Source organism: Melospiza melodia, chromosome 27, assembly GCF_035770615.1.
Source record: "Melospiza melodia melodia isolate bMelMel2 chromosome 27, bMelMel2.pri, whole genome shotgun sequence".
In the NCBI taxonomy this organism is placed as follows: Eukaryota; Metazoa; Chordata; class Aves; order Passeriformes; family Passerellidae; genus Melospiza; species Melospiza melodia.
Window position 1 is genome coordinate 5,275,851 of NC_086220.1, and position 9,468 is coordinate 5,285,318.

Consider the following 9,468-nt stretch of genomic DNA (forward strand, 5'->3'; position numbering starts at 1 on the left):
TTAACTCTGAAACTTGGCACAGTTGGAATATGGGCAGTAACAGGTAATGCTGCTTTTGTGTTTCCCTGTTTTCTTTAGAATAATTGTTGCATTGGGACAGAGGTTAAATACTTCCCTCTGTTTGCTTTGTTTTATGAGCTCTCTCTTTATTTTTTTATTAATTTATCATTTGCACTCTTCCTGATTTTCTCTGCCTGACACATCCCCTGCTCTGTTATTTCCATGGCATGCCCATACAAACATTTTTTACCTCCTCTGGCCTCTGTGTCCCCTCACCTCATGCCCTCTGTGCAGTTTCTTTGCTCCTGCTGGTTTTTCCATGCATACACCCCCTGTGTGCATTTTGCATGAGCACAGAGAGAATTCCCACTGCTGCTTGCACCAAGGGAATGTCAAATCCTGCAGACTTTTCCTGCAGGACTGCAGTCATCACCTGTGTTACTTCTGTGAGCAGAAGCTCTGTCTCAGGAACCGTTTTCCTCACTCTCCCTCCCTGCACTTTTCCTTATTTCCCTTTCCTTTCCCCCACACGTGTTCCTGTGCATGAGACCTCGCTGTGGCTGCAATTGCCGCCACCTTGCCCATGACAACAGGGCCATAAAAGCTGAACTGCGCATGGTAAACAAATAAAATACACTCCCTTTCCCAAGATGCTTTGGAGAACCTCTTGCAACAGGCAAACACGGCGATTTCGCTTTTCCAAACCGCTCGCAGGATTTGCCTGAGATTTGCCGTGCCTGAAGCTGCCGCTCCAAGCTGGATCTGGTGGTCCCAAGGAATTCAGGTGCCTGGAAGCTGTGATCCATCCCTGGCACGCTCAGGATCCAGCAATTCCCCGGAGGAATTTCCTGCTTCTGCCTGACACAGCGCGGGCAAGGTGAAGGGCTTTGACTCCTCCTGGTGCCTGCCAGGAGGTGACTGTGCTTCACATGATTCGCATCCTAAAAGTGTGCAGATAATGCTGAATGTGCCACAGGGATACTGAATCAAAATTAGACTGCGCACGGGCAGACTTATAGCAAGAAACTTTAATTGCTCAACGTAGCAAAAGACTTAAAGTTGATTCAGAGGAAAAAAATAGAGGAGAGAGAGAGAAAACCAAGACTGTCATTGCACCAACTGAGCAGCAATTAAGATAAGTTCAAGTGAACTTATTAATATACATTTTTATTGAAATAAAGTAAGTCAAATTAAGGCATTGAAAGGGAAAACTCAATTTTTATCTTGAATCCTGCACAGTTTGTGCCAGTTTAAAGCATCCCTGGGGCCGGGGGAGATGCAGGGGGACACTGCCTGCAGACCCCGCTGTGCTCGCTGCCTTCACCCCAGGTGCCCGCCTCACCGCATCCCAGCCCCGGAGACTTTTCCCATTCCCAAGCACTTTCCCCCGGATCTCTCCGTGCAGAGGAACGCGAGGATTCCTCCGGGAAGGAGCGGGGGCTCCCGGGTAGACACTGCCTGCATACCCCGCTGTGCTCGCTGCCTTCACCGCAGCCTCACGACATCCCAGCCAGTGACTTTTCCCATTCCCCGTCACTTTCTCCCCGGGCGCAGGAACGCGAGGATTCCTGCGGGGAGGAGCGGGGGGTCCGGTCCGCGCCCGCCCCACGCGAGCCCGGCGTTCCCCGGGGGCGGAGCGGGTGACGCGGCCCGGGTTATAAAGCACCTGCCGAGCGCCCGCCGGCTCCAGACGCAGCGCGGCGGCTCCGCTGGAAGAGCTGGCACGGCAGGAGAAGGAGGAAAAGCCCAGGAGAAGCCGCAGAGCCGCGGTCATGGGCAGCCACCCCGCCGTGCTGCTGGCGCTCGCCCTTTGCGCCCTGCTGGAAGCCGGTGAGCCCCGGGATGGAGCGGGGCTCGGTGCCCCGGGGGTGCCCGCAAGGGAGGGGCGACCCCCTGAGCGGGGAGGGGGCCGGGGGTGCCCGGGGTGGGCGCGGAGACCGCGAGGGACCCTCGGTCCGGGAGACCCGGGGCTGTGAGGATCCCGCCGGCACCGGGACCCTCAGAGGGGACACACGGACGGTGCCTTTAGAGAGGACCCTCAGGGGGACACATGGACGGGACCCTGAGGAGGAACTCACGGACGGGACCCTCAGAGGGGACACTCAGACGGGACCCTCAGGGGGACACACGGACGGGACCCTCAGGGTGGACACACGGACGGGCCGCTCATCCCTCCCTCCCCGTGCTGCTTGCCGCAGGTCTGGGCCATCCCCCGGCCGAGTCGCACCTGGCCGCGCGGCCGAGGAGCAAGCGATGTTCCTGCAACAGCTGGCTGGATAAGGAATGCATCTACTTCTGTCACCTGGACATCATCTGGGTCAACACACCTGGGTGAGCAGAGCGCGGCGCTCGGGGAGCTCTGCTGATGGGCAGGGGCTGTACCTTCTGCTGGACAGGGTGGGAAAGGCTCCCGGTGCTCCGGCAGCACCTGCTCCAAGGTGCACGGCCAGCCCTGAAGGGGACGAACCGTGCTGCTGCTGCTGCTGCTGCTGCTGCTGCTGCTCGGGTGTTTGTCCATCCCCGGGGGTCGGGGTGATAGCACAGGGCGCTGCTTCCTCCCGGGCTCGGCTTTTCCTGAGCTTTGCACCTCTGCAGCAGCACCGAGATGTTGTGGCCGCGAGTCAGAAAAGTTCCTCTCCCCGCTCGCTTGCACGCGTAACCCCGGCTGCTGCTGCTGCCTGCCAGGATTGTTAATGAAACAGGGGTGGGCTGGCACTGCGGGCCGAGGCTGCCAAGTCCTGCCCTCAGGAATGCCGGAGCAGCTTTCCCAGAGCTTGCAGACCAATGGCCATGGCACTGGAGCACAACACACGCGCTCAGGTGTGGTTATAATCGTGCTCGCTGACATGCATTTACAACTCGCTGCTTGCTCGGGGAATAGTTGCTTGCAGTCGCTGCCAATGCTGCAGCCTCTGGGAGAGGAGATTGCCATCAGAGATGGAGCAGGAGCGTGCTGGCAGCTCTGGAAGCAGGCTGGGAGCACCAGAACCTGCTCTGACTCTGAGACATGTTGGGCTGTGCAGTGTCCTGTGTGTTAAACCTGTGGAGAAGGAGAGCCCTGGCACCTCAGCCATGCTGGGGTTGCTGGGCTGGGCCAGCCCTGCTCCTCAGAGCTCTGCCACCCATGGGAGCTCACCCAGTCCGTGTGGCAGCCCTTGCATGGGCATTTGAGCTGCTGCAAGGAGAGAAAACTCCCATTCCCAGCCAGCACAGAGCAGCCATCCCCCAGCAGGGAGGGGTGGTGTGCGAGAGGAGCTGGAGTGTAAAGCTCAGATCCATCAGTGACCTTTTCACCTTCTGTCTATAGATGAGTCTTTTATTATCCTGGCACTGGCTTGGCTGCCTCCCAGGACCCTGGTACAAACCTGCTGGCCAATAAAAAGCTGGTGGCACAGCTGAATTCCTTTGTTTTTCCCAGGCACACCGCTCCCTACGGCTTGGGCAGCCCACCAAGGCGGCGCAAGAGGTCGGCGGGACGGTGCGAGTGCTCGCACTCCAGGGACAGCATCTGTGCCACCTTCTGCCACGGCAGGCCTGGGTAAGGCTGGGGGCGTCCCCGGGGGTGTCTCCAGGGATGAGAGACAGGCAGGGCTCAGGGGCTCACTGGGGATAGCTCTGTGCCAGCAGCTAGGACTTGTCTGTGGCTTTTTTCTCCCTCCTGAGAGCCCTGGCGGTGTCACCGGGTGGGTTGGGTGTGCAAGGGTCCCTTCAGCAGCTGAGAGGCAACAGTGTCACCTCCATCCCTGCTCCTGCTGCTGCTGCCAGGAGGCTGGGGAAGCTCTGGGTGTGCTGGTGGTGATGGGACATGTGAGGGTGTGGGGCTTTGGGGCACCAGTGTCCCCTGCTCGGAAAGGAGAGCTGGCAATGCTTTGGGAGTGGGGACTAATGAAGGTTTGGAATTTTGGGACAGCAGTGTCCCCTGCTCGGAAGGGAGAGCTGGCAATGCTTTGGAAGTGGGGACAAATGAAGGTTTGGAATTTTGGGACAGCAGTGTCCCCTGCTCAGAAGGGAGAGCTTGCATCACCCTGGGAATAGGGTGTGGCGCTTTGGGACACCAGTGTCCCCTGCATGGCTCAGAGGGGAGCAGGGGAGTGCTCCAAGCAGCCAGATGTCCTGTGGCCACCTCTGTTATGGTGCCTGTGGGTGTCAGCTCAGCTCCAGCAGCGCTGCTGAGGGGAGTGAAGTCGCTGTGGATATCTGTCATTAATTCCACAGCCAGGCAATAGTTACAATCCCCAATCATTCATTTTGCCTGTGAATAGAGGAGCTCTGGCACGAGGGAATAGCAGTCAAAGTCAGCCCTGAATAGCTCCCAAATAGCTGCAATTAACCCTTCAGAGCCGTGCATTCAGCTGTCTGTCACCGGGCCAGGCTCCCCCTGAGCTCCCCGCAGCCTGGCTGTGGGTGGCTCAGGCTTCTCCTCTTGCTCTTTAGGTACCTCCAGAGTCTGAAGCTCCCCGTGAGCTCTGGAGCATCAGCGAGGTCTCTGCAGAGCGGTGCCACGAGGCCTCCCCATCACGGGCTGCTGAGAGCTCTCAGGTGAGCAGGGCACCTAAACCCACTTTGAACATCCCTCATGAGCACTTGAAGATGTGATTGTGGCCCCAGGCTGCAGTTCCCACTCCGATCTGACCTCCTGTCTCCTCTAAATGAGGAGGATTTGCTGTTGCTGCTCTCTGTGGCACTGAAGGCTCCATCTGAGGAGCCAGGGCTGTGTGTGCCCTCCCCAAAATGTAATTATTGTTTAGAATGGGGAGTTCCTCTGATGTGGGACAGGCAGGTGGGTGATGGACAGAGGAGGTAGAGGGGGATGGCATCGTGTGGGAAGATAATTTACGGGGCAGCGACTTTGGACTGAAGGACAAAGCTTTGCTAAGCCCACATCAGGGAATTGTGGGGAGAAAGAGCAACTCCAGGAGTATGACTGAGCTAAAGGGAGGTGGCAAATTAATTAATAAATCAGAGGCAATGGGGATGCTTTCTGAAAGGCAGATTTGGGGAGGCAGCACTTTGGGTTGTCCTTGAATCCTCTGACACCTTGTTGGGCTTGGTGGAGCTCCACTGTACCTTAATGGAGCTGTGGGCAGAAATTCCTGCTCCTCCTTCCCATCTCCTGCCTCCCAAAAATTCCCGCTCCTCCTTCCCCATCTCCTGTCTCCCAAAAATTCCCGCTCCTCCTTCCCCATCTCCTGCCTCCCAAAAATTCCTGCTCCTCCTTCCCATCTCCTGCCTCCCAAAAATTCCCGCTCCTCCTTCCCATCTCCTGCCTCCCAAAAATTCCCGCTCCTCCTTCCCATCTCCTGCCTCCCAAAAATTCCCGCTCCTCCTTCCCATCTCCTGCCTCCCAAAAATTCCTGCTCCTCCTTCCCATCTCCTGCCTCCCAAAAATTCCCGCTCCTCCTTCCCATCTCCTGCCTCCCAAAAATTCCTGCTCCTCCTTCCCATCTCCTGCCTCCCAAAAATTCCCGCTCCTCCTTCCCCATCTCCTGCCTCCCAGCAAATGGTGGTGAGGGGCAGGTAAATGTGATGCTATGGCGTGCTGAGCAGGGCACAGATGGGCCGCAGAGTGACCACGGTGTCCCCTCTGTCCCCAGGGACCTCAGGGTCTCCAGCCCACGCTCCAGCAAACGCCAGCAGCGCTCGCAGAGGGACACACAGCCACCAGTTCTGCCTTGGGATAGAAACATCTGGAAGAAGAAAAGATAAGAGACAGGAGCACACCAAGCTCACCAGAAGAATTTGGAGTCCTGTGGGTGCCACCAGCTCTGCTGTCAGTTGCTAGAGCTGAAGGGAAGGCCGTGAGTGGAAGGGAAGAAGGTGGAAGTCTCCGTGTTCCTGCTGCATGAACCAGCACTCAAGGGACTGCTGCAAAGGGAAAAACTGTCTGTCCATCCAGTCAGAGAAGTGTCCTGGAGCTGAATTGTGCCTTTGTGGATCAGGCAAGGGTTGTGCTGGAGCAGCACCGGCTGGACTGTGCCCTGGAGGCCTCAGCAAGGGCTCAGCCAGAGGAACAGGGCTGGACCAGGGACTGTGCCCTGGAGCCCTCAGCCAGGGGTTCTGGGCAGGGCTGGAGCAGGCAGCACTGAGCCCATCGCTGCCCTGAGCTCTGGAGCTGTCCAAGCCTGCCCCATCCAAAGGGGTTTGCTGCTTGCTGCAGTCAGGGATGAGCTGCCTCAGCCCGAGCCCACCTTTGCACTATTTTCTCCTGTCAGTGCCCATGGCCCAGGCTGCCGTGGTGGAACAGCTCCCGTTTTGCGTTAGAGTTTATTTCATCATCCCCTGGAGTGAGCTGAGCAGTCAGGGGCACCAAGTGGCTGAGAAATCCCTGGGGTGGATTCCCACCTTGGCTGTGGCTGAGGGGCAGGATCAGCTGCCCCAGGGATGGCACCAAACCCCGCTGGGGCTCAAGGGGGGCTGAGCTTGTGCAGGAGCCCCCAGAGGCAGGGCAGGGTGAGCAGAGCCCTGGTGAGGGTCAGGGAACCCTCTCATCTCCTTGGGCATGCTCTCAGTGAGGATCTGCAGCTCCTGAATATCCCAGCCTCCTCCCAGCTGGAGAGGGCACACAAAGCCTGGCCTGGGTCAGCTCTGAGCCAGCTCTGCACAGTAAATGAGCAGTCAGGGCCAGCAGGTCACCGTGGGGAGGGGAATGCAGCCAGGTGGGAATGATGAGGAGGGAAGAACTGGTTGGAACAGGGGCTGGGTGGTCTCTGAGGTCCTTTCCGACCCAAACCCTGTGATTCTGTAAGGGAGCACAGCCCTGCCTGAGTCGGGCTCAGGTTTAAACCCAGCTCTGCTGGCCCAGGGGAGGGAAGGAAACATTTGGGACAAGGACTGAGTGCATGCAGAGCCTGGAAACCAAGCGGGCAGGCAAAGGCAGCTCTGGAGCTGTGTCACAAATGCACTTTTGTTTGCCTGGGCAGACTGAGCTCTGCAGGAGCCAGGGCTGTCACCTGGGCAGGGCAGGTACAGAGCTGCTCTCCATTCTGGGTCCCTCTGCTGCCCAGGACTGCACAGGAGCTCTGGAGAGGCTGCTTGAAGTTGGTGGTGGACCAAAACCTGTGGCTGTGGCAAGTGTAGTCCCAATGGACAAGAAAAAGAATTCCTTGATTTTGCTTTAAGCCCCAGAGAGGGGGAAAAAAAAGACCAATTGATTGTATTGTGGGTGAAAGAGCAGATGAATCATTTGGTCCCCAAAGCTGCAGAGAATCTGTTTTTATCTTCGACCTTCTGAAGGTTGGAGTTACTCTAAAAAAACCAAAAGAAGAAAATCCTGAAAGGGTTTGTTCCAGAGGAAATTTTGCACATGGTTTAATGTGAGTAATTTAAAATAAAACTACTGCTGTAAAGTACTCTGTCAATCTCCTCGTGTGTAATGTCCCACCCTGAGTGACTTACTGCACACCTGCCAAATGTAGCATCCTGAAATCTGTATATTTATTTAAATCTATTGATTTTTTTTAGGCAGTGACTTTCATTGTATAATTTGTAATAAATAATGACAACAGTCAATGGTTTCCTTCCTTATTTGGTGGCTGGGGGATGGTGGGTGAGTCGAAAGACGGCCAAAAGAAATGGGAAAGGGAGTGGGAAGGGGAGGTTGGGAATGGTCCTGGGCACATTTCCATTCCAAGTGAACCCATCTAGAATCCTTCTGGCTGACTCAAACACTCCTTAACTTCAACACCTTCTTCCTTCCTGGATGTCTCTGGCAGCAGGGATGGGGAATTGTCCCAGGTTTGTGGATGTGGGACCAGTTTGGATCCTCATGCTGAGGGACCCTGGTGGTGTTTGCCCATGGTGGGGTTCAATCCTTCCCCAGCCCAGTGGCTGTGGGGTCAGCAGGGTAGGGACTGAGCTTTAGATCTGGGAAGGGATATTATTATTATTATTATTATTATTATTATTATTATTATTATTATTATTATTATTATTATTATTATTATTATTATTATTATTATTATTATTATTATTATTATTATTATTATTATTATTATTATTTCAGTTCAAAAGCCATCATCTAAAAGATGATGTGAAGATGCTGGGGTGTCCTCCAAAGCCCCTCAGAGCCACCAAGGGCAGAGGGACAACCTGAGCCTGGCAGGAGACCCTGGTGGGGCTGCACTGGCGCCAACCTCTGAGCACAGCCTTGGGCACAGCTTTAATTACCGGCCCTAATTAGGAAACGCCCGAGGGAGGAAGATGCTGGAGAGCACCTTAATTAGGGTGAGGGGATAAGAGAGGACTGTGCTTGTTCTTGAGTTATTGCTGATAAAGATTAGCTGAAGGCGGAGTAATTGATAAATTCTCACAGGTAACAGGAAAGAGCAGAACAATAAAACTTCATTTAAGTGGAAAACCCAGGAAATCAGGCAACTTCCAAAGGCAGCTCTGAGTACAAGAGATGGAGTATCTTTAATAAGATCCAGCTTTTTTCTTATTGACAATCCCCATCCAAATGGACACCTTGTGCCCTGCTTGTGACTCGCCTATTTTTCAGGAATTCCTGGAAAAAAAGCCCTTCCCTGATGATCCACAGGCATCAAAATTCCCTCCTGCTCCACGGGACAGTTCTGTCTTCATCAGGATGTGCAATATTTTTTTTAATGGGTCTTTGTTCCCTTGATGTGCAATATTTTTTTTAATGGGTCTTTGTTCCCTTTAAATATCTGTTGAACTGGTTCTGCCTGGGAGAAGATGTGGTGACATAAAATAGGGTGAAGTTGAAAGAAGCAGCCCCAGACATGTGGAGGAGACTCTGACCATCAAGACCATGGAGATTTTGCAGGTAGATTTTACCACAGAAATGGTAAATTGGTGATTTTGGCTTCTCATCTCAGGTGGGCAGGGAGATGAGGAGAAAACTGAAACGGTCCCAGTCACATTAAGGGATCACACAGTTTAAAATTGCATTTATTAGCTGTGCTGGGTAATGAATTAGCCCCAGGTAAGCCCATCCTGGATGAAACTCTCTGTCCCTTGTTGCTATAGGACACGAAATAAAACAACACTCATGCTGGAACGTCCAAGGTAAAAAGGGGGAGTTTAATTTCTGATTCCAACATTTATAGACTTCCAAAAGTGACAGTGGGTTGGAGGGTGACAGTGCCACCTCTCCAAAGACACTGGACAAACCAACAGTCCATCAAATTTCTCCTCCTCCAGCAAAGAATGTAAAACAATAATTATTTACAGAAAAGCGCGTGAGAAAGTTCATTACAAGAACATCAGAAGGCTTGGAAGAACTCAGAAGAACAGGGGGACAGGGAGGGAGGTGCCGCTGGCTCAGCCTGTGCTGGAATTGCCATTCCTGAGTGCCTCTGGAAGCCCAGCCTGGAAAACAGGGTGTGAACACCTTGCTGAGCATCTGTGCCCGGGAATTGGTGGGAAAACACCTCAAAGGCTGTATTCCAAGGGGGAGAATGACAAACCTGATCTGGGAGACTTTCCCAGACTCTAGGATCTCCTCTT

The 9,468-nt window shown here is 54.3% G+C and overlaps 1 protein-coding gene across 1 annotated transcript; it reads left to right on the forward strand.

Moving 5' to 3' along the window:
- Positions 1 to 1,702: 1,702 nt before the first annotated feature.
- Positions 1,703 to 7,509, forward strand: EDN2 (endothelin 2). Its single transcript, XM_063177523.1, has 5 exons — positions 1,703 to 1,830; positions 2,199 to 2,331; positions 3,419 to 3,538; positions 4,435 to 4,539; positions 5,595 to 7,509. Exons 1-5 carry the CDS (start codon positions 1,773 to 1,775, stop codon positions 5,704 to 5,706), a joined length of 528 nt encoding a protein of 175 aa, XP_063033593.1. The 5' UTR covers positions 1,703 to 1,772; the 3' UTR covers positions 5,707 to 7,509.
- Positions 7,510 to 9,468: the final 1,959 nt, after the last annotated feature.